Below are 25,257 nucleotides of genomic sequence, written 5' to 3'. Positions count from 1 at the left end.
GATAACATCCTAACCAATATAGTTTTAAAAATTTAAAACAGTAGATGGTACTTTTAATCTTAGGGATGAGTAACCATTGAATTCTAAGCGAAACAACTAATAAGACAAGCCATAGTTTAATATAAAAGCCACCAACACGATGCTGGATTCTACCAGTGTCTGCACCTACAATGCCATGATACACTTAAGTAGAGGAATGATGGACTCGTGACTGGTGCTGAAGGACTATACTGTTGTACTAATAAGAACACAATGTGGGGGGAGGGTAGATGGGGAGAGTGGAAGGGAAATTTCCAAGCCTATGGAACTGATCATTAAAAATATAAGTTAAAGAAGAAAGCAAAAAAATTATATACATATGAACTAAAAGTTCATTAATTTGCTCAACTTGCGCATCCTTCGATTTCAACAGCAGGTCTGTCAGTGTCCACTAGATGTAATGAAAATCTGTGGTGTTGTTTGGAAGCATGGAACAGTATTCGTGCCAAAAACCAACATAAAGACAGGTATCCAAGTTCGGGACAATGAGAAACACTCAACGTGATTATGAACAGAAGCAGGACCAACCACACTGCTGTCTGCAGGGGCTGCCCCTGGTGTCCTATCTGCTGTCAGCCAGCCACCCTGTGGAGTCTCTTCCTGCACTTGTTTCCAGGCAGCTTTGGCCACTGCTATCTGCAAGGCTGCCGTCTAGAGATCCTTCTCTCCAGCAGCTAACCCTCGGGGACTGACTGATTCACTAGTCCTTTCCCAGTCCCAAGAGGTCAGGCACTGAAGCCTCTGTCTCCAAAACACTAAGAATAATAAGGCCAATAATAAGGCCTCAACTGGCTAATCCTCTATCTCCAAGTGCGGCATCCCATATGGGGACCAGTTCATGTCTTGGCTGCTCCACTTGCAAACCCTGCTCCCTGCTTGTGGCCTTGGAGAGCAACAGAGGACGGCCCAGAGTCTTGGGGCCCTGCACCCACATGGGAGACCCAGAGGAAGCTCTTGGCTCTTGGCTTCGGATCAGCTCAGCTTTGGGCGCTGTGGCCATTTGGGAAGTGAACCAGTGGATGGAAGATCTTCCTCTCTGTTTCTCCTTCTCTCTGTAAATATGTGTTTCCAATAAAGATAAAAAGAAAAAGGAATTATAACTAACAAGTCATAACCTTATGCTCTCTAGTACTGGCTTGAGGTCAAGGCTTCACAGTTGTTTCCTTAATCTGAGAATCAAGGCCATATGCCATTCTCCTCTCTGCCCCCTCCAGACAGACATCTCTAAAAACGCTAACTGAGCCAGAATATGGGCAGACCATTCCTTTGGGCCAGCCATAATTTAAGGGATCTTAGAGCTGCCAATTCAAGGGCTGTCCCCTCCCCTAATCCAGGCTCCCTCAGGGACACCCTAGAATCAGAGAACTCCCTGCACCCTACAGATCAGCCAGACCAGTGTCTGTGAAAGAAATCCCATATGTCACACCAATAGGTGATGCTACATTTCTTCTTTAACATTCTGATATTTTTAGTAAGTTGATATTAGTCCTTGAATTTAAACTAGTCATTTAGCTGCATTTCTGCTGTTTCCTTTGAGTTTATTTTCTGCAAGGCCAGAAAGCAACCTGCTTTCACTCTACCCTTTAATTACAGCATCTTCACTTCTCTCACTCCCTACTCCCTGCAATCAAGATAAATAGTCTGTTTACCTTCTAATTAGAAATCCTATCCATAGTCAGCGCTTTGGATTCTCAAATCCAAATTCCTCGGAAGGAGTTTAGAAATTTCTAGAAACGGAAACCTGAGAAATCACTCCCTAAAAGGCATAGTGAAGACTCTTAACACCTATCAAGATTTAGCAACACCTTAAGAGAGTATGAGTCAAATGGCCACCAGGGTTCCCAGGTCAGCCCTCATGAACTGAAGACCAGCTTTCCCACGTGAATGTTTAAAAGGCTGTGGATTTTCTCACAGTTCCAAGATGACAACTTGGGGAATGTACAAGAAAGTGAAAACTCAGAGTAGCTATCACAGTAGCAAAATATAACCAGGAAAGTCTCCTCGGCACAGCTGCCTTCATCCCCTGATAATCCAAAGTCCTGTGTGAATTTTACCCAGAACATTCATAGCACTTTTCACGGCTTTGTCTTGCTCATCATATTCTCCTGTTCTGTGCAGATCCTACCCATCTCTCAAGCTCTTCCATAAGGCTCTTCTTCCTTGAATCCTTTCTCATGGTTTCTCACCTATGTCTTACCTACTTAGTGTGCACCTAGCTAATGGCTGCACACACCTGTGTGAATGATTGTGCTACTCATTGTTTCACAGACGTTAGTCCATCAATCCAGCTACTTTCTGAGACTGTGATCTTAGAAAATACTGTATTATTTTTTCCCAACTCATCCCACCCCCACTTACCACAGAGTACACAGCAATAGTTTCAGATAGAAATTGGTCTCAGTAACTATTCAATTACTCAGATAATCTTTTTAACTCTCTTCACTTTAAGCATAATGTTAAAAACGGGTATGTTTTCCCTGAAACCCTATTATGGGAAGTGGGAGGGTAGACAAGAAGTTAGGCTACAGCAGCAAAACAGGCAGCAAGAAGGTGGCACTGCCCTTGGGTACAAATGCTTCCATTAGGTAAATAATGCAGGGCACAGTTTATCTTTGGATAACAGGGAGCTCTGAATAAAACGTATAGCACTGGCGGACACTATGATGTGCTTATCTAATCTTATATCAATTTGATCTTCAAAGAGAATTTATAATTTGCATGGTATGAATGAGATACGTTTCCAGAACACCAAGTGTGAATAAATGAATTCATCAGTTAGAGGCATGCCGTCGTCACCCCACAGATAGCTCTGGTCTAAGATGCTTATTGTAAGTCAGGTCCCTGTGCCAGCATTGAAAGCACTCATAGAATAGAGACAACACCATTCCCTGACAACAGCAGGACCAAATATACCAAATATAGTGCTTTCAAGACAGGAATAATGTCCATATTTCAGATATTGCTGAGGTGTCTTCTATACTGTTTTGATTTTTTAGATTTGTTTTTTGGAGAGGGAGGGAGAGAAGGAGAAAGAAAGAAAGGGGAAGAAGGAGAGAAAACGAGCTTCTATTTATGGATTCATCTCCCAATGATTCTCCTGGGCTTGGGCTGAGCTGAGCCAAAGCCAGGAGCTGGCAACTCTGCCCAGGTCTCCCCTCAGCTGAGAGGCGGTGACCCAGTGATTGGAGCTATCACCATTGCTTCCCAGGGTCAACATTAGTAGGAAGCTGGAGTCAAGAGTGAGAGCTGAATATAGGATCCAGGTACTCCAATGTGAGATGCCGATGTTGTGACCAATATCGTAAGTTCTAGGTGCCTTTCCAAATTTGCACAAGGAAGACAATCCCTCAAGCCTGTTATGGAACATCCTCACATATAAACATCACCCAAGAAACAGTAACCCCAAGGCCTCCCAGGAGAGAGGGCTGATGGAACAGGATGGCCAGCATGCTACAACAGTCTCTTAGAGGTGGGAGCAACTAGACCTTTTTGGGTGACTTATAGGCGGAAATCTGGCCCGGGGCCTGTAGACCCCGGCTCGAGTTCAATAAAGATCCTCGAGTGTGTCAGCAGGTGAATAGGCTGCTCCTCCTTCTGCACAACACCGAGAGCAAGCTCCTGGCAAAGTGGCAAGGCCCATACGAAGAAGTCTGGAGAACCGGTCCACTCGGTTACGACGTCCTGTGCCCAGATAAACAAGAAAGAGAAAAGGAGTCATCATGTCAACCGGTTGAAAGCTGAGTGGGCACAGGAAGTGGTCTTTCTCGATCACTCAGATGGAAGAAGGGTTGGCATGCTTGGTCAGCTCTGGCAGGCCCTAGGGACATGCTCCTGCCAAGTGGCCAGGGAGGACACCACCCTCAGAAGATGACTCTTTGCTGAACAGAAGGTCGGGAGTAGCCCAGCATGTCAAGAAAGGACCCAGATGCCAAGTTGGAAAAAGATCTCATGGGATCCCAGGATGACATCAGCAGGCAAAACAGAAAAGAGAACAGATCGATCAAATGTGAGATGAAGCCCAAAAAAATCCTTGTGCAATCAATGAATGCTTGGGGCTAGCCTGGTGACCTAGTGGGTAAAGCCACAGACCATGATGCTAGCTTCCCTTAAGGGCACCTGCTCATATCCCAGCTGCTCCTCTTCTGTTTCAGCTCCCTGCTAATGGTCGGAGGAAAGCAACAGAAGATGGCCTAAGCCCCTGCCATCCATGTGGGAGATCTTGATGAAGCTCCTGGCTTTGGCTTGTTTCAGCACCTGCCATTGTGTGTATCTAGGGAGTAACCAGCAGATTGAAGGCCTTTCTCTCAATCTCTCCCTCTCTCTCTTAATAAATCTATTTTTAACGAAATCAATGAATGTTTAAAAGGTAGGTAAAAAGAAGACGGTTCAATGTACCTGTCACCTTACAGATCTGGTATTGAAGGGGGCGTGCTTCCAAGATTAGAGTTTTGCATTTTGAGGGATGGTCCATATTTTAAACAACTTTGGCCAGGCAACAGCTGCATTTTCCATGATCATCTGCTGTAACACCCATTATCACCAGTGATCTCAGTATTGTATTTTATCTAATAGTTACAATGGACAACTATTGTTTCTAAAGTCACTTACGCATCTTCTGCCTGTTCCTTGTCCCAAACAGTCCTCTGAAGCCAGAGTCAGTTATTCTAAGTGTAACCACACACCAGCTTAGCAACACTGGCACTGGGACATGAATTGCTTTTGGCACATTATTGCAAGGAGAAAAAGATATGCAATATATCTTGTCTCACATTCACATAAAAAACACTTTAAATTTTTTGTGTCATGAAAAGCCAGCATCTATAAAATCCCTCACACATCAATTCCAGGATTTCATGTCCCTATCTGGGAAATTCCATTGAAAATTGAAGTTTTAGATGATTCTTATATTCTTCTAAATTCTTGTCACGGAAATTGTGAATTCATTCCACAATTCCTGCTTAGTCGCTGGTCATCCCTGATTTCCATGGGGATGAAGAAGTCATTTCTAATGAACAGAGGCTAGAGGCTGCATTTTTGTGATGTGCCAGGGATGTGTCCTGAAGCTGCTGAACTGAACCCGTCCCTCTGGAGTAGAACTGATTCTCTCACTTGATGCTAAAGGGGTCCTTTGCCAGAAAATTGAGGGCATGGTTTCTTAAAACATCACGGAAAGGCCACATGCAGTTAAAATGCTGATTCCTTGGCCCCAGACATCTCTCTGGGTCTGCAGTGATGGTCACTATTCCTGGGTTTTTCTTTTCATGGTGTTTTATTCACACCTCAGAGTGTCCCTTGAGATCAGCATTCTGTCCTTCAACATGTCAACCGTGACGCTGACATTGTGGCACAGAGGATGCAGCCACTGCCTCAGACACTGACATCCCACTTGGGCACCAGTTCGAGTCCCAGATGCATTACTCCCAATACAGCTTCCTGCTAATCATCTGGGAAAAGTAGTGAAGGACGACCCAAGTGTTTTGAACCCTGAACCCACTTGGGAGACCTGGATGAAACTTCCAGCTCCAGACTTTGTCCTCAGAACTGGCCATTATGATCATTTGGGGAGTGAACCAGTAGATCCAAGCTCTGTCTCTCTCTCCCTCTCTATAACTCTTTCAAAATAATCTCTTTTTTTAAACAAAAAAAGATTTATTTTATTTTTGTTGGGAAGGCAGATCAGATTTATGGACAGAGAGAAAGATTTGAATCCACTGGTTTCTTCCCCAAACGGCCACAGTAGCCAGAGCTGAGCTGATCCTAAGCCAGGATCCAGGAGTCAGGTTCTTTCCTGGGTCTGCTACGTGGGTGCAGGGTCCCAAGGCTTTGAGCCATTCTCCACTGCTTTCCCATATCACAAGCAGGGAGCTGAATGTGAAGTGGGACAGCCGGGATATGAACTGACATCCATATGGGATGCTGATGCTTGCAAGGGGAGGATTTATCCATTGGGCCATTGTACCGGACCCTCAAAATAAATAATATTAAAAAAAAAAAGTCAGTGATGACTACCTCATTATTTTAACTCTGATCTTACCTGTATCATATCTAAGACTCTGGTACCATTACGCCCCACAAAAGAGGTGAAGCCTTTGAAAGAATGAAGCTTTAGGGGATGGTGCTGTGATGCGCCATCTCAGCATTCCATATGAGTCCAGGGTTTGATCCAACCCCCTACCAATGCACCTGGGAGAGCTGCAGAAGATGGTACTTAGAGGCTCGGAAGAAGTTCCAGGCTTCTGGCTTGGGCCTGGTCCAGCCTTGACCATTTTAGCTATTTGGTTGGGTGGGTGGGTGAATCAACAGATGAAAGAGTTTTCTGTGTTTTTCTCTCTCTCTCTAACTCTACTTTCAAATAAATAGATCTTTAAGCCCAGAATGAAAGTTCTTGGATTCAGAGATGATAATTCAGAATGCAATGGTGATAAATGCATTACAACTTCTAATTTCTGGGGCCAGGTGTGATGGTGCAGTGGTTAAGGTCCTTGCCTTGCACGCCTGGGATCCCATATGGGCGCCGGTTCTAATCCCAGCAGCTCCACTTCCCTTCCAGCTCCCTGCCTGTGGTCCGGGAAAGCAGTCGAGGACGGCCCAAAGCTTTGGAACCCTGCACCCGCGTGGGAGACCCGGATGAGGCTCCTGGCTTTGGATCAGCTCAGCTCCAACTGTTGCGACCACCTGGGGAGTGAATCAGCGGACGGAAGATCTTCCTCTCTGTCTCTCCTCTCTGTATATTCGCCTTTCCAATAAAAATAAAATAAATCTTTTAAAAAAAAGAAACTTCTAATTTCTGATAGTGACCGAAATATGTGAGCAAGCACCTGCAATGTGGATGGTGGGACCATCTACAATAAAGGTCAATAAATGCTTTTTTCCTGGTCTTTGTTAGCAGAAGTCAACATTTTTTTGTTGGGGGTTGAAAGCAGAAGGCAGTGCTATCCCACCTGCTCCCGAACCTTAGCCCCTTGGAAGTGTTCTTCTTTGCTCTAACAAAACACTGATGCGTGAGGCCAGCAGCCAGACATCATGGATGAGAGCCAACTGCTTCCTGTCATCAGGTAGGCTGCCACAGAGAGAGTATTTCTCAAAGTACCAGTCCTGCAGTGACAACATCACACACACAGCAAAACCCCCCAAGACCAAAATCACACTGTATGTCTTGCACCCTGCCGTGGCCATAAAGTGGTGGGAAAGTCAGCCCCGTCTTGCTCTTGGGGGGCCCTGCTTGGAGGGTCAGTGTTCTCGCAGGTGTAGCTGCCCCAAGGCTACAGAGAATCAGAAACCTATGGTCCCATCTCACTGTCAAAAAGAAGGAAATCGAAGTGAACATACCAATGGCAGCTCCGCCTTGCTTTTTCTCCTCCAAGATGGCAGCCAGGTCCCTGGGAGTGGATTTCAGATGCTGACTGGCTAGTGGCTGCTCCAGCTCTGGGCTCCTCACTCTTAAAAGCTGATTTGCCTTCTTGATCTTCTGACTGTATTGCCTCGCCATCATAAAAACCCTGCTTTTAGTCTTATCTGGGGCATCCAGGCCAGGCTCTAGGTTTTCAGGGTCTGTTTGGGACAGACTGCCGATGGCCAAGTCATAGGGGTTGTCCACAGGAGGTGTGTCACCAGCCAGAGACAGTCGGTTCAGACTCAGAAAGGAGTCTTCTTTAGAAACGATGTCCTCTTCAAACAGGTAGTGGGTTCGACTGGCCCGGGGTGCCCTGTGCTGGCTGTCGGGAAGTGACAGCATGGATGTGGAGCGCATGGTGTGGCGGCTGGGCTCCGGGGTGCTCTGAATGTGCAGCCGATCCTGCACGTCCTCTGTATTCACAGGAAATGCTGCCAGAAGCCTGTCTCTGGCTTTGTCTTCATTTTTCTTGATGTAGTTTTCTAGGTCATTCCAGATTTCGTCGACTTCTTCGGACAGCTTATCAGACACTGCCTTGTCTGCTGTGGACGAATTACAGCTGGATACGTCATAGAGCAAATTCAGGTAGTCGCTCTCTGCGGGGCCCTGTGGGCAGGGTGCGTCATCCTCACTCAGCTGCAGGCTGTCTTGAGACACGAATGGCCTGAGGCTCTCACAGCATGCGAAGTCAGCCTCCAGCCCCAGAAACGTGCTCCTTTTGGGGCGCTTGAGGCTGCTGCACTTGAAGTCGAGGGTCGCGGGCTCTGGCAGCCCTATGGTGTCATAGATGTTTTCGTCTACCACCTGCAGGTCATGTGTGCTTTGGTTCAGTGCCTCTCTATCCGGGAGTGTCCCCTCTGCTTTTGTGATCAAAGAGCTCTTACTGTGGCCAGCTTGCCTCTTGGAGAAGGCTAACTCTGGGGTGCTTTTGGGGCGAATGGAGTCCCTACCAGGCTTAGGGGGTGTGTCTATAGCCTCTTCCCGTTTAGCAACCATGAGCTTTAAGTCTTCATAACTTATGTTGTCATAGACGTGGTCTATATCATCCACGGTCAACTCCATTGATAACCCAAAGGGTATCACCCCTTCCTGCCCTTCTGTATTGGGGCCATTCCGCAGTTCCCTTCTCGAGCCGTACTGACAGCCGTCGCTGTCCCTAGATCTCATCTCGGGGGAGCAGGTGTTGCTCTCCCCTGCACTGCTGGCCCTCCGCACAACCCTGTGGCCGGCAGTGGAGGTCTCTGTGGACTCAATCTGTCCCATGTGCCAGCTGCAAGGGCGACTCGACGTGCTCTCTTCACACAGCCTCGTCGAGTTCAGATCCGAGGAGGAGGAGAAGGATGGCAGGAACATCTGGTAATCGTCATCCTCTTCATTCTCCTGCGGGGAACGCCGGCTGGGAAACAGGGCTTGCCGAATCTGGTGGTCGGTCCAGATGTTTCTCATGGCACCACCCCCGTGCAGCACGCTGAGAATGGCGGAACTGCTGGGCTGACTGTTCCTCTGGGCAGGTGATGGCCCTGCTGACCTGAGGCGGGGAGAGCCTTCCTCCTGGGACACCTGAAGACAGAGGGAGACTTGAGTCACCACACCATGGACAAGATACAGGGTTCAGGACTCAAATCCTGGGCTAATGCTATAACCCTGGCCTTCAGGCAGAACATTAACTACAGAAAACTCTTAGATGCTTCAAATAAGCCAGGTGTGCACTTGCAAATGAGTGTCCATGGCTGTCAAGAGCCACATCTGGTTTCTATCAGTGGCTTTCTCCTACAAAGCTTTAGATCTAGTGCTTGACTGCTAGCATGGTTTCTGGTATACCAGAAGTCCTTGCTGGTGACTGACAATACACTGTAAGGGCTTTGCTTAGATCTTCAGATTTGTCATGAACTTGAGCACCATGAGCCTGGTTAGTAGATTCTAGACAAGGAGTTGTGGTTGTGGGGATATCATTTAAACCACTGTTGACCTGATGATACCTTCACTTTCGTTCAAATGAGACTTAACTAAGTAATATTTAGTTGCATATTAGAAAGTAAAATCAGAGGCAATATTGATATCTCATCAAATAAAACAAGCTGGCCTTCTCTTGGGCCAACAGGGGTGGATCACCCTCTGATACCATCCATCAGGTAATTAGCTTCAAAATAGTTGAAATGGTTAAGACTTTGTTCAAACTAGTGCCATGGATGAATTTTCTGATCAAATACAATATTAATTTATCGGAAATGTCAAATTAGCAAGAACTTTCCATCACTTCCCAAAGAAGCAGGCACATTTACTGTCTTAGAATTAAGTGTCTGCCTATTAGAGAGGGAAGAGAGAAGAAGACAACAGGGAAAAAATTTCATCCTAAACACTTGGAGCCTCCATCAACAGGGTTGCACTGATCCACTGCTTAGCTAGGATGTAACTGAGTTGTGGCAAGAGATTTTGCATAGCTATATCCTTATTTACACAGAATAAACAGGAAGCCATAGTTAGTTTTCTAAGACATGCTGAACAGGCTGAATGATCAGCAGCCACAGTGGACAAGCCACCAAATAAGATGCAAAGCCTACTATTCTTAGGAAATAAACTTGGGTATATACCTTCTCAAGGGGCATACCATTTTTATTTCCTCTCTTAACTTCTTCACAGTACCAAAAACTTGACATAGCAAGGTGTCATTTCCTCCCATCTCATCACACCTTGTCCACCAGCAGTAGGGCTGGACTCTGAGGTGGCAGCTCTGATCCTTGCCCTTGAAGGCCAATACTTCAAGAAGGGAGCTGTGCTCAGGAGGCAAAGACCTTGCTCTTGCAGGAGTGGAGGCCCAGTGCAAGTTAGATCTCTAGATCACTTGTAGTGTGCAGGCATTACGCATCCTCAACTAAGGCCCCAGCTCCTAAGGTGCCCTTGACTAAGCCAAAACATGAACGGGAGGGTGGGGGAACAGGAAAGCGTAAGCCCTCACTCAAGGGAAATGTAAATAACTCAGAGGGCAGGCACTTTTCCTAAACATAACATTTTCTAAATGTAGGGTAACTCCTTCTGCTTGGTAGTCAGCTCAGGGGTGAGCCAGGTTAGGGTGCTTACCAACGGCGAGTCAAGCTGAGTAGGAGATGTGACGGGACTTACCTTGTGCATATCTTGTGCTGTTTCTGAAAAAGAAAAGATTGTCTTTCAGATTGAGAATTAAAACTGTATCTCATCTACAGGTAAGCACTTTTTTTTTGAGAATTTACAATGACTGAATACTAAATACTAATCAGCTGAGCACAGAATCTTCTGTTTCTACGCTTTGCTTTCCTACATGATACAGGCATCCTCAGAAAGCTCGCGGGATCATGCACAACATGAAACAACGACGCAGGGATTCCAACATTTTTTTGTGTGAGAATAGCTCTGCCCTTCGACTCCAACTGTCCATGAACTTTTGGAAGTCCCCTAGTATGTTTCTCTATACGTCCGAGGTTCAGATGCTCTCCTTAATGCCTAGAACGAAACCTAGCGCAATTATGTTTCAAAAACTCACAAGAGAAATGACATGTTCCCTGAAACAATGCATGTGTCCCACACAATGAAGACTCTGCAAAGATCTGACTGTGCTGCTCTTGACTTTTAGCTACTGAGCGACGGCACCTGTATCGATCAGTCAGTCACATCTGCCATGCGCAAAGGATTGTTGTAAATGAAGTGGTGGTGGAGAGAATTTCATAAGCTCATCCTTCCACACAGCTGCTCCACTGCTTCATTTCAGCAGAATATGAGGTCATTCCTTCCCCCACAAATCCTGCTCCCAGGGGTACCCATCTTTCCAAATCCTAAACTAGCTCTACCCCAACACAATTATGTTTTTGGTTTTAAAATAAAGATGTATGGGGAAGCATTGTGGCATAGTAAGTTAAGCTCTGCCTCTAGTACCGCATCACAGATGGGCACTGGTTTAAGTCCCATCTGCTCCACTTCCAATCTAGCTTCCTGTCAATGTGCCTGGAAAAAGCAGAAGATAGCACAGATCTCTGGCACCTGCACCTATGTGGGAGATGTGGAAGAAGCACCCAGCTCCTGCCTTCGGCCTGACCCAGCCCTGGCTGTGTGTCCATCTGGGGGGACTGAACCAATGGATGGAAAGTCTCTTCTCTGTCTCTCTGCATTTCGCATAAATAAAAAACGTAATGCATCTTATAAATGAAATAAAGTATGAATGTAATATTTCCTGTAGAATATGAAGATACCCTTAATAAAGAGTTAGGTGTTTCATTGTTTTAAGTATCAACTGTTCCACGGTGCGCACAGATATACAGGGGCTCAGCATTTCACACAGTGTCCTGTTAGAAACGCTGTGAAGAACAACGCCCACTTGGATCTACGCATGTGTGGATGGAGACGTCCGTGCAGGTGGAAGAACTGGGCCAAAGGCAAACACATTTCAAATTCAAGTGGGCGTTACCGAGTTTGGACCCTGCAGCAGCGCAAAAGTGCACATTGCCAGCAGCGCTCCAGTGAGGCTTTTTCCTGGCCAGGCTCGCAGCTTTTCTCTTGCCATTTATTTCATTTAAACGTATAGTTTCTCTGATTAATCAAATCAGAGATTGTGTAAAAAATCCTATCGGAAATCTGTTTCTGCATGCAGCTCTCCTGTTTTTAGAACGAGACCTTTATTTGATGCCAAGACTTCTTAATATATTAGGATGTCAGTCTCTAAGCCTGTGACAGAGTTTGTAAATATTTATATCATTAGATTGTACACTGTGGGATACTTTCACTTAGAGAAGTTAATCTTTATATATTACAATCATGAAGCTTGTCAGTGTGGCATTTACTTTTGTACATCGTTTGCTTAAGTGGACAACAACAGGAGTAAAAGAACACATATTTCAGGACTTACCACTGGTTTTCAAAACTTTATGTGATCTTGAAGACGGTTCTGGGAGAAAAAAATAAAGCATCGTTTGCTAAACGAAGTCAAAATTCTTTTCTCTACAATGACACATTAGTTCGCTGACAGATGCACTAAGCTCCAGGACTTTTCTACCAAATCCCTACTGCTTGGAGCACTCGGAAGCAATGAATCCAAACGGCAGGATCCACGCGGAGCTGCTAATTCAGGAGTCGTATCCCAGAAAGACAAACCCCCTACTTCACCAAATCCACCGCTTAGGCAACTTCCTCAGCCATGCCACCACCATGGAGGATGAGGCTGAGGTCTACATTTCACATCAAGACACCTGTGCCAAGCTCACCCAGCCAGTGTCAGCATCAGCCCATCATTTGCCTGCAGCAGCCACTCCTTCTTTGTCTTCCCTGTCGTGGTTAGCAGGAACACTGCCCTCCCCGAGGAGCAATGAGGACATCCTTCCAAATCGCTCCTGGTTTCCACACTGTAGGTCTGGGCAGATTCTGCAATGCTTTACTCAGTCGCCGCAGCCTTAGGACCCATCAGGGCAGCTTCCCACCGCTCGCTTCACTCTCCATGTGGAGCCAGGCCCTGGCCATGACATATTCTCAGAGCTCATTGCTTCGAATCCCTCCCTAGCCTGCAGAGTCTAGCTCAAACCCTACATGTGCCCCTGTAGGTACCCTGTCCACTCCTTTACCCCATGTTCCAGCCAAGCTGAATGACTGGCACAGCTGTCAGTCCCATGATCTGCTGGCTCAAGCCCCAGGACCTTTGCATGTCCCCTTTCTGTACCCCTTCTGTCTCCTCACTGCCCAGTCCTTCAACGGTACTCCATCCTGGGGCACATCCTTGCTTGTCCCTAGGGAACTAGATTGCCCAGTCTCTCCACTCTTCCTTCCATCTTTGTTTCCACTTGTTTACTTCCACCCAGCCTCTGCCCGCTCCAATCAAGCAGACTGGTATTGATTTTCATTTTCGTTTGCGGGTTTTTTTGGGGGGCGGGGCTTCTCCCATCCCAAGCGCTTTGCAGCTACAGTCACCTGCATTATTTACCCTAATGCTCGTAGTCTTTAGGTATAAAATAAATGCTCAGTAAATTCTGACTTAAACAGATCCTAAACCCAAGGAATAGGAGAAGACTTTGTGGAGTGCAATGAAACGTGAGGCTCAAAAAACGCCTTGTGTGTGACCCTGGCAGCGTGACATGTCTGCACACCAGTGAAGGGCTGCTGAACACAGCCCGGGCAATCGACTGATGTGTTTATCTGTTAAGAGACGTACAGAGTGCAGCTGAGAGCTTCAGCACACCCAGCAGACTGCAAACTATGAGCTTGAAATCAGGCCAGCAACGCCTGTCCAACTGGAAGGGGTCCAGGAGGGCTGGGTGTGGAAGCCAGCATCCTACTTACCGGATTTCCTTCTCAGCCGATAGGGGGCAGCACCGTCCTTGGCAGCACAGGATGTCCGGGTCTCTCCGTTGGGGCTATAGCAGAAGCCAGGGTGGTCTGTAAGACAAGGGCAGGCATGGGTAAGGATGCCCGGCTCATCCCCTCTGCTCACACGTGGATACACGTTCCCCCCCACCTTACCTTAGCCCATGAGGGTTTGCACCAGGCCTCCTGGTGCTGGTGATGGAACCACGCCACTGTCCTGGTGTCCCACCCCTGGCTGTCTTCCCCCTTTGCCTTCTGTTGGCTCCAGGTCCTCCCTTTTGTCCATCAACAGGTGGAAGTGACAACCCCTGGCTGCCTAACTAATTCCCTGTCAGTCCATGTGGACATTGCCCTCCAGTATTAGTGCCATTATTCTTTCAGAAGTTTCTAGATTTGAAAGATAGAATAACACACAGAGTAGTGACAGACAAACAGAGAAAGATATTTCCCATCCACTGGCTCACTCCTCAAACGATCACAACGGCCAGGGCTGGGCCATGCCAAAGCCAAGCGCCAGAATCTCCATCTCGTCTCCCACAAGGGTCCAGCATTGGAACTTTCTGCAGGCCATCAACAGGGGGCTGGATAAGGAGCTGTGTGTCCGGGACTTGAACTGGCACCCATCTGGAATGCCAGCATCACCGGCAGTGTGGCCTAACCTGCTGCAGCCCAGGGCTGGCCCCACAACTCCGAGTGCTTCTTCTACGAGTGTTGGATGATAGCTTCAGCTTCCATCAAAAGCAAAGGAATTTTCACCGACTTTGGTCAAGTTTGTGTCTTCACACCTGTACTGCGGGGTGCACACATTGCAGGTTAAGGAACTCTGTGGCTTCATTCTGAGGTCTGGAAGTCAACTTCATAAGTCCCAAAGTTTGAGGGGGAATAACCGCAGGACCCAGGGTCTGGAGGTAAGACCAGAACTGGGGTCCTTCGATCGCAGGCCTGGATCTCCCCTGCTCACACTCAACCCAGTCGGAATTCAGCTCCTGGCAAAGATGGTCACGGCCCTGAGCGGGCCTGCTTGGGCCTGGCAACACATGTGGCACCAACCGGCAGGTGGAAGCAATCCTGGACACTCGTGGAATCTTACGACTCACCAGCGCCAGCTCTGAGCCAGGGATGAGCCAGGGATAAGCCAGCGCTCTGGCAAGATGGAGGGGCTGTGAGAGCAGCTGACTTCTCTGCCTCTCCGCTTTCATCCACCCTTCCTCTCAAGGGGCACACATCCACTCATGCTCTTGCCTCCCCTTCAGAAGCCAAAACACAACAATGCTTCCTGTGGGACACAGACACGACTCCAGGGGACAGCTGGGGACTCAGCCTGTTCCTCAGGACTGCTGGACCTGAATGGGGAACCCAGCCCTTGGCCGAGACTGTGCTCCTGTTTGCATTTGACCCGGGACTTTCTCCCCTGCAGTTACCAGAAGGTCAGCTGGAGGGGAGGGAATGGGAGACTGGTGTTGTGGTGAAGTGGGTTAAGCCACCGCCTGTGAGGCTGGCACCCCATATTAGAGTCTTGCCTCTAGTTGTACACACTCTGCTTCCAACGCAGATCCCTGCTCATGCACCCAGGAAGGCCCCCACAGATGGAGTTCCTGGCTCCTGGCTTTGACCTGGCCAGGCAGGCGTTCGTGAACCAGCGGATGGAACAGCTTTCTTCTAACTCTGTTTTTCCTTCCACTCCATTACTTTACCTTTCAAATAAATCCAAACACACAAAACATGTGGCTGTCACCAAGTGACTCTGACACACCAGGAAGAACCAGTGTAGAAGCTGTGATCAAAGGGGCCGTGCTGCTTGTTAAAGCTGCTATTTTCTTACTGTTGGTACTTTTATAAAATAAGCATTAACATGGAGAAAGTGATGGACCCAAAAATGCACCAAATTCCCAAATCATGTTAAGGAAACAGTACTTACGGATGGCGTCCATTTCCAAGATTGCTTGCTTGGCCTGAAAAAGAGAAAATGTGGGCACGACGGCAGTTAATTCATTTTACTCTTTAAATGACTGAACCATCTTATTCCACTTGAGTAAATGGGATTAAAAAGTGCTAAATAACCCAGGAATACACAGTGCAGGAGAGGTAGATGAGCGCCCCCACGTGGACAGCTGAGGCTACACAGCAGATGCTAAAATGACGTCTACTTGCAAAAGGAAAGGAAAGGATGGAGGGAGGTTGGTTCTGAAGCCTTGGTGAGCATCTGTACCCACTGGGAAGCTTATTAAAAAGCATGCAAACTACTGCTGCCCAATCCTGGTCTACTGAGCCAAAATCTCAAGCCACAGAGCCTGGCATCACTATACCAGTTCCTGACCCGTATTGTTAGGACAACTGGACAGATCTCAGCCTACGTGTGTAAGAGGGGCTGGGGAAGATGAGCAGATAACACACGTATGTGCAACGAAATGAGGAAACGTGCCGGAAGCAAGACCTGATCTCTTGTTTGCCTCTGCTTGCCCACGGTGTCCTTGCCTGTCCCTCATCACATGGAATTCACTGAACTGAGGGCGCAGGGCAGCTGGCTCAACAAGGTCATAGCCACTGGGCTGAAGGAGTCACGTGCTTCTCCAACAGATAAGGACCTAGGTGGTTGGTCAGTGTTGTCCTTCCACATCCAAAACTTCCCCCACCGAGATCTTCCCAGCAGAGGGGGGAGTGGAGCAGAAATGGGGGACGAAGACTTCCAGCAACACCAGCGGTCTGAAGGCACACTGCACGCAGCCTCTACTGAGACGCCTGGCTGGTCCAGCTGGTGCAGCCATTTCTGTCTCTCCACGCTTCCTCTGTGCAAATCACCTCATCGGCTTGCTCATCAGCTCACACTTCATGGTCCACAGAACAAGTTCCCAGGACTCAAATCCATGGTGACATCCCTGGGCACCCACATGGGTGTCTCTTGCATCACGAGGCTGGCAGGGGGACTAGAAGCCCCTGTGGATCTCCTGTCCCTCAGAGGAAACAGGGCAGTATTTGCTCTTCCCACAACCATCTGAGTGAGGTTTTCAATCAGCTCCAGGGGACCTAGGGCAGTCGACACAGCACACACGCCAAGCTGACAGCTGTCATTCTCTGTTGTTTGGGGAACAACCACAGGGAAATGTCTGCAGGGGACCAGCACAGGTGCAGCTTTGTCCCACAAGGACGGCTGAACATGCGGACATGGAGCTCTCAGCCACGAAGGGCTTGCTGTCAGAAGGCTAGCTCACGTCTCCTCTCGCTGCTGCCTCCCTCCTAACAGCAGCCACCTGTTCCCCATAGTTCCTGCGACCTCATTCTGGGCACCCTGAAATCTCCCAGGGAGTGACAAAGAGCTATGGTGTCTTCCCAGGGCTCGGCAGGATCTGGTTTTTTTTTTTGTTTTTTTTTTTTTTTCCTGCCAGTTCTGCCCTTAATCAGGCAGTGGCTGTCACTCATGCAGGTTTGTTTCCACAGCTGCAGGATGGGACAGCGACATCTGCCTACTAGGTTCAAATGGTTGGCAGTTACCCTCTGCCCCACCCACACCTATACCCAGCACACGTGACCTCTCCTCCCCAGCCCCTTTTCATTTCCCCACCCAAACTCCATCCTTCAAGGTTCTGCTGCCTTGGGCTGGCTGTTCTTATCCTTGTTATAAGTTACTATGGTTCAGAAGACATACCAGGATAAACGAATGGCCCTCACATGGGCTCATTTATCCAAGGATTCCAGGAAGGAAAAAGAAAAATGGTTGGTGGAGTCCTTCTTGACTCTTAACTGTTACTTTCATTTTGCAAGGACAGTGTAACTTAACCCACAAACACCATTCTAAAAATCGTTTTAACAGTAATTTTTACTGTCATTTTATGCAACAATCATATTTAGTTTAAAAAGCGATGGGGGAAAAGGAAGCCTCAAAACAGATACCTAAATTTCAAGAAAAGAAATGCCTAGGTTTTAGTTACACTGGTAATATCTTCAACTACACAGAGACTGCGATTAATTTCAAACACAGAGGTTAGTTCCATTTGTGAGACGAGCAACTCCAGAACCATGCTAATATTACCAAATGCAAAAATGCTTCTGCCTTTACTCTCAGTTCATTCATAGCCTACATACCAACAGTCAACGTGGCTAGCCCGACATCTGCAACCTCTGACTTGGTATTTTTGCTGTATCAAGAACTTGGTATTTTAAGCTTGGACACTTTAAAAAGTGTGATTCCCACATTGGCCAGTAGGTGTCAGTGAAGGACCATCAAGGAGTTGAACGACGATGGTCAGGAGGAACCAGTTTGGTTGAATAAATGTCCAACAGCTGTGTGGAAAGGATGCAATGCGTGATACTTTCGGTGCTTAAAATTTCCCATCATGTATTTCTATTCCAGAGGAATGCTTTTGAGAGCTTTAAGAAAATCATTTGAGAAAGTGCTTGAGGAGATATGTGAAAGGATCAACTTAATCCTGTTTAAATAACAGAGAGGAGTATCATGAGGAAAGATACTGAGTGGAGAGAGTAGAGTAAAGGAGCGTTGGCCAGTCTGTGATGAGCAGGGCCGGATGCTCCCTGGAGCCAGCCAGACGTAGCTTGGTCGTGTACTCGTTTGGACATGGGCCATCTATCTGGCCTCTAAACCAAAACGGAAGGGGAAGATGAACTTCACGAGCTGGTTTGCTGAGAGTGGAATAAGAGTCTCAAGCACGTGACCCGGTGCGTATGCCCGCAGCGTGCTGTAGCTGCAAAGGGCATCCTGGACCAAAGGGGGACAGTGCTGGGGACGCTCACACATCGTGGCAGGGGAGGACAGCGACGTGAGCTGGTGTCCCTTCGTAATGGCAGCTGCTTCCCAGAACCTCTTGAGCAGCTGTGACTTCCCAGGAGCCAGGACGACACTAGGCGGGGCCTGTCCAGGACACCTGGCCACAGCTCAGGCCTAGGGCAGGGCCCTAATGACTCACCACAAAGAAGATGCAGTCACCGTTTTGCTCAGGCTCCCCTGCGCCTCCCAACGTCCCGAGGCCACACCTGGGTACATTCATTTCCTGAGCACAAGGTCATGGCTGCCAGCCCCAAGGGCAAGCTTCAGATGTGTGTCCAGAGCAGATGGAGGGCTCATGGGCCTCTGTTCTTGCTCAGGAATCCTTGGCCTCCTGCTCTCATGCTTATAGAACCCTTCCCCCCCACCCCCCGCCCCTGCTTTGCCTTGCTTCTCGGCCATTCGGGGTCCACCTCACCATCCACATGGCATACATAACCGGCTCCAGGACTGAGCACTCTACAGGTGCCAACCGCACACACAGGCGGGTGGGCAGGCCTCCAGGTGTCCCCTCTGCTATTACAGAGCCCTGCCTTCCCATCTCTCCTGCTCCAGCTCCAGCTCCTTTCCACCCATGCACTGAGCCAGGCACCTCCTGCCCCACTCAGCCCAGCCATCAGGATCCATCAGTTCCTTCCCTGTGCCTTGAGCCTGCCCTGCCACCTGCAGCCCCGAGGAGCCCACGGGCGCCAAGGTCCTGTCCAGCAGTGGCTAAGTTGCTGAGCAAGCTGTGAAATGACCACTCCTCCCAACCCCTCAACCTGCTGCAGCTGGGTCTGCAGTGCCTTCCACAGATGGTACATGGCATCTTAGGTCTTGCTGTCTTTGGCAGCAGTTCCCAACAGGCCTGCTTCCCTCCTGGCTCTGCCCACTCAGTCACAGAGGATGCTGCCACCTGCATTAGTGAGCCCAACCCTTTCCCCTCCCTCAAGTCCGCCCCAGCATCCACTGTCCTCTCCCATCTCCTCTGGCTCTGGGCTTGGATCCCATTTGCATCCACCAGCCCAGGTCTCTCCAGCAAGCATCCCTGCCCTGCCCTGCCCTGCCCATCTCTGGCTCCCCCTCTCCTGCCTGCTACCTACTTAGGGCACACACTCTGCCCCGAATTCACCTTTTCCTAGGCTACCACCTCTCCCCTCTTCTGAACTTTGCTACACTCGGCCTCCTCCCCCTGTCCTCTTGTCTCTCAACTCCCATTCACTGGCCTCCCCATCTCTTGGCTGCCACATCTAACATATCCCTTTCCTTGGCTGTCTTTCTGGAGTCCCGGCGCACGCTGGATGGCTTCTCTGCTCCCCATTGCTGAGCCTCCACCCGCCTTGGCGAGCTCAGGTCCCCTCTCTGGCTGGCTGTCCTGCTACCCACTTGGCCACGATTTACCTTGGCTCTACTCCATGCTGCCCTCGCCCCTGCACTTCACTCAGGGGCTGGGCTTCACAAGCACTCTCTTCCGTTTGCACATTTTTGTGGGTCCTCCTGTCAATGCTCGGGCCTCAGTGACCATCTCTAGGGAGGGGGCCTTCCTGCCCCTCAGCTTCCAGAACTTGAATTTCTACCTGTCGCTGCCCCGCCCAGCATGAGGATGAGTGGAGCAGCCGCACCTGCTCTCACTCTCATCCAACCTGTTCCTCCCCCACGTCACCATACCCTGAGTCTCGACTCACCCTGCCTCCCTGGGGACACCACCCCGTCCCCTTCGCCTCAGTGACCTGTCCTGCACCTTCTCCCTCTTGCACTGGGCCTCTATGGGTGGGGTCCTTCTCTGTCTTCTAGAACACTGTGTTGTTTTATTAATTCTTGTCCAGCCTCCACAACTTCTCTCCCACGACTTACATGTCACACCACCCTCATCCTTGGCTTCCAAAACCACAGTTGATTTTCAATGTCCACGAGACCAAACCCTCTCTGTGTGCACCTGGGCCCTCCACACAGCCTCCCCCGCCAAACCCTAAGGCCTTCCTCCCCGACCCACATCCCGAGAGTGCAGCCGGACTGCCCAGGCCCCAGCTGCGGGCCATGAACCCCACGCACCTGTTCACTCCTTCTCATCTCTGTTTATGCCACACTCGCGGCACAATGTCTACAGTCATTTCACCCACCCAATAAAAATATTCCTCATCATTCGAGAATGAGGCAATGGCTTTTTCCTTCCTTGCTATAATTACACTGAACCGGACACAACCCTTTCCACAGCACCTGGCTCACATCTCTGCCGTTCCATCACAGTCCACGGCCACACCTGCAACCCCCTTCACGGCCAAGGGTGCGTTTTCACTCACAAGAGGGCCCCAGTCCCCTTTTGAATAAGCCTCTATCCACTATCACTGTTCTCCTTCAAGTTCCTCCTCTCCCCATCATTTATTTATTTTTTTGTTTCAAGTCCCCAAGAGAAAAAACAGTGACAGTCCCAACACCTCCGGCCCCTGACACACCTCACCCCTCCCTGGCCTCCCTCTCGCCTGCTCCCCGTGGGGCAGCCCAGCTGCTGTCTGTGACCTTGTGCGCTTACCTTGGCTGGGATCTTGGCCGCGTGGTTCTCCAGGATCAGCCGCTTCAGGTGCAGCACCCAGAGGCGCTTGTCCTGCTGGGATTTCGCCTACGAGGAGGAGTCAGTTTGGACAGTCAGACAGCCACTGCCTCTATCATACCCAGGTGACCGTCCCGATGCCCGGGACCCCCTCTGCCACTGACCTGGACCGTGTGCTGCAGCTTGGGGTTCTTGTAGTGGAAGACGCTGAAGCTGAGCGGCTCCTTGGGGATCACCTCGACCAGCATGAGGTTGCCGCACTGCATAGACAGAGCAGAGCTGGGAAAGGCCGAGGCTGGCCAGCGCGGGGCGGCTCCCGGTCCTGGCCCGCGCCCCGCACCCCGCGCCCCCTCACGCGCAAGCGCCAGCTTACCAGGATGTGCGCCTTGTACGTGAACGTGTCGTCCCTCTTCTTGGTAATGAGCAGCAGCTTGTCCAGGAGGAAGAGCGTCCGCTCGTTCTTGGCCCGCTGCAGGCGGAAGGTGCCCTCCAGCACCAGCTCCCCGTAGCTCGTCAGGTCCGGCCCCTTCCAGTTGGTGAGCAGGCTCTGGATTTCCTGAGGAGGGCAGCGAGCCATCGAGGTCAGCACGGTGGCCCAAGGCCTTGGACAGAGTCTGAGGAGCCCATGGTGGCTGATGGCGTCCAGGGCTCTACCACGCAAACCTGCCTTGGTGGGCGGGACCCCTTCGGAGTTAGGCTACAAGGGGATGACTTGCCAATCTCGTTATTTCTGTTCCTTTTCAGTTCTGGCCAGCAGGCAGTGAGCCGTGCAAAGCTGGGACAAGGGGACTTCTCAGGCTGCCCCTACCCTTGAAGATAAGAACCTGCCTTCTTTCCTGGGATTCTTTGTATATCAATATCAGCAGTTTAAAGAAACTTCATTCTGTAATGTTCTTTGAAAAACGAAAATATTGGGCCCGGCGCGGTGGCGCAAGTGGTTAAAGGTCCTCGCCTTGCACGCCCGGGATCCCATATGGGCGCCGGTTCTCATCCCGGCAGCCCCGCTTCCCTTCCAGCTCCCTGCCTGTGGCCCGGGAAAGCAGTCGAGGACGGCCCAAAGCTTTGGGAACCTGCACCCGCGTGGGAGACCCGGAAGAGGCTCCTGGCTTCAGATCGGCATAGTATCGGCCCGTTGCGCTCACTTAGGGAGTGAATCATTGGACGGAAGATCTTCCTCTCTGTCTCTCCTCTCTGTATATCCGCCTTTCCAATGAAAAAATAAGAAAAATAAATCTTTAAAAAAAAAAAAGAAAAACGAAAATATTTACAAGCCCTTCTTAGTTAAGGAATCCGCCAATCAAACACTGCATTGGTAGAAAACAGATGTGAAGACGAACAGAGTTGAACCGGAGCCAGAGTCTGACCTGAGTGCTGAGCAAAGTCCCAGGGCACAGCGACCATGACCCCGCCATTCCCAAGTGAGCAACAGACATCCGACGTGGCGTCTGCAACACTCTGTGGCTGCAAAACTGAGGCACAGCCTGGAAGATCAGAACGCCATCTCATCTCTAAGTACAAAATACATATGCTCCATATATATTTTTACTTTGAGAAGCAACGATAAAGGTAGGGGGAGTTTCAATTGCTGGCTCATTCCCCCCAATTTTATAGCAGCCGATGATGCCAAGCAGGGTAGACACCTGGCCCTGGGAACTCAGGTCAGGTCTCCCACATGGGTGGCAAGAACTCAATTACCTGAATCATGACTACTGCCTGCTAGGTCTGTGTGAGCAGGAATCTGTAGGCAGGAGCCAGAGCTAGACAGACAATGCACTCCGATGCGGGGCCCAGGCACCTCAACCGGCATCTGAGTTGCCAGGCCAAATGCCAGTTCCTACTCTCTCTTAAAATTATGCCTTCACCTGCACGCACACACACATACACAGTGGAGGTTTTTGCTTTTAATTTGAGGGGTAGAGACAGAGAGACAGAGTAGGGAGTCAGGGAGAAAGAGAGAGAGATCCTGATTTTTGATAGGGGCATCACGCCACACTCCTGCTGCCTGGATGTGAAGCCTAGAGTTTGTTCTGACTCATAAGCCAAGTAGTCTGTTTTTTTCTTGTAAGTTAGGCAAGGACACGCTACACAGCATGGAATCACTCCAGGCTTTTCTGTCCTGATCTAGGGATGTCTAGAAGCCCAGGACTAGCCTCTGGCCCATGTCACATCTTTTGAGGTGCCCAGTACATGATGAATGGCCCAGCATCTACTAAAAGTTCCCAGGAATCTGGGGTTTACGCTGTTGGTGCTGCGTGGGACCTCAGCAAGCTTCTCACTTGAGTGGTTATACACAAGGAAACAGAATGGTTGCTCTCAGAGTCATGGCCTCAGCAATGCACCAGGGTGCTGGCCGTAGTTTCACGGGGAAGAGCCACACAGCATCACAGGGGTGTGCGTGAGCTTGTGAGAGCAACAGGGGTTTATAAGGCCTTCAAGTTGTTTAAAGAAAGTCATTTTCAACAAGAACCACTAATTTGCAATGACTCATTCGAGCCATAGCAGACACAAATTTTTACCTTGGGTCATGGAAGGGGATATGAGGAAAATTATTAGGGTAAAAGTTACCCTGAGGTTGTCTCACGCGGCCACACCGAAGGCGGACACTCTGAGATTCCTCAGGGGAACTCTGATGATGGCTGTGACTGATATGACACTGGAGCCATCTTCACACATGATTTTCATTTATTCTTTAAGTTTGTGTTTCTGATTTTTATTTTATTTGAAAGGCAGACACAGAGAGAGGGAGGCAGAGAAGGAGGGAGAGAGGAAGAGAAAGAAGACGTGGAGAGAGAGAGAGAGGAGAGAGAGGATTTCCCATCTGCTGCTTCACGTTGCCTCTCAGAGTTGGCATTAGAAGGAAAATAGACCAGAAGTGAAGAATTCAGGAGATGAACCAAGTATTTTAATATGGGTGATGGGCCTCGTGAAGGACAACCTGTGGATCAAATGCCCACACCATTTATTTATTTGAGAAACAGAGTTTCCACCTACTAGTTTACTTTCCAAATGCCCACGGTGCCATGCACTGGGCCAGGCTGAAGCCAGAATCTGGAGACTGGTCTCTCATGGGAGTGGTGCCTCCCAGGGTGCACATTTAGCAGGAAGTTGGAAACTAAAGTTGAGTCATGACTCTAATACAAGCACTGCCGTACGGGATTGGGTGACTTCACTGCCAGACCAGACTTTGGCCCACCCTGAGCAGCCGTGATAATTGATCAGAAAATAACCACAAGTTGGTGCCCCTGTAGAGCTGCCGGGCATGGCGTCCTGGGCGCACCTGTAACCGGACTGCGTGCTCGTGTTTGCGCTTCATGTCATTGATGTGCCAGGCCACGCGCTGCATCGTGTCTATGGCGTCCAGCACCACATCGTAGCCCTCCGTGTCCTTGTCAAGGTGATTTTCTATTTCCTAGAAACAGCACAAAATGAACTGGTCATCTCCCATCTTTTTTTCTCAAGTCAATGGCGTATCAGTGACTAGACCCTTGTGTTTTAGTTTTCTTATTATATGCTATCATCATTCTCTAAGACTTTTAGGTAATTTAGCCAGAAACACCTGCAGTAAAATTGTGACGTGGGAATAAAAATATGACTAAGAACAATAAAAAGCACATTAAAATTCTAGGATTAAAAGGATCAGACATGTATACAAGCTAGTAAATCTCACAGAAATGCTATAGTTACTACAACAAATATGAAAATTGGTCTTTTAAAATATTTATTTATTTGAAAGGCAGAGTTAGAGTGAGCAAAAGAGAAGAACTGTCCATCTTCTGCTTTGTTCCTCACATGGCTGCAATGGCTCGGGGCAGGACCAGGCTGAAGCCAAGAGCCTGGAATGACATCCGGGTCTCCCATGTGGCTGCAGAGCCCAAGGACTTGGGTCATAAGCCGCTGCTTTCCCAAGTGCAGTCGGGTTGCAGCCAGGACAACAATCAGTGTCCACCTGAGATGCTCACGCGGCATGTAGCTGCCCCGACTCCAGCTCCCTGGAAACTGCTTTTATAGCTCAGAGTTGAGATCTTCCTGGTATTCAAGGTAACACGAGGGGTCTTCAAATGGTTCATGTATAATTTACACTAGGAAGAAACTACGCATAGATTTCAAATTTTCCTTGCACTCAAATGAATTTAGCTTTTGATTCCATTTGCCATGAAATTTTCGAAGTCGTTTCATATAGCTCTCCATCCCATAATTTCAGAT

The 25,257-nt window shown here is 49.1% G+C and overlaps 1 protein-coding gene across 3 annotated transcripts in view; it reads right to left on the bottom strand.

The window, feature by feature from the left end:
* The window catches only part of PLEKHG1 (pleckstrin homology and RhoGEF domain containing G1), an 84,120-nt gene that overhangs the window by 3,499 nt on the left and 55,364 nt on the right, over positions 1-25,257 (bottom strand). For 2 of the 3 annotated variants that reach the window (XM_040965485.1, XM_040965483.1), the window contains 9 exons: positions 24,332-24,463; positions 21,428-21,610; positions 21,219-21,314; positions 21,037-21,123; positions 15,669-15,702; positions 13,727-13,822; positions 12,306-12,344; positions 10,553-10,575; positions 7,369-8,992 (listed from right to left, as the gene is read on the bottom strand). In XM_040965485.1, coding sequence (XP_040821419.1) covers positions 7,369-8,992; positions 10,553-10,575; positions 12,306-12,344; positions 13,727-13,822; positions 15,669-15,702; positions 21,037-21,123; positions 21,219-21,314; positions 21,428-21,610; positions 24,332-24,463 — 2,314 coding nt within the window. The remainder of the gene's footprint in view (positions 1-7,368; positions 8,993-10,552; positions 10,576-12,305; positions 12,345-13,726; positions 13,823-15,668; positions 15,703-21,036; positions 21,124-21,218; positions 21,315-21,427; positions 21,611-24,331; positions 24,464-25,257) is intronic. The other variant, XM_040965482.1, reaches the window with a different exon arrangement.

The sequence above is a fragment of the Ochotona curzoniae genome, unplaced genomic scaffold (assembly GCF_017591425.1).
Source record: "Ochotona curzoniae isolate NIBS_2020 unplaced genomic scaffold, NIBS_Ocur_1.0 scaffold_3890, whole genome shotgun sequence".
NCBI lineage: Eukaryota > Metazoa > Chordata > Mammalia > Lagomorpha > Ochotonidae > Ochotona > Ochotona curzoniae.
The sequence above is the reverse complement of the archived record's forward strand: the minus strand, read 5'-3'. Positions and strand labels throughout refer to the sequence as shown.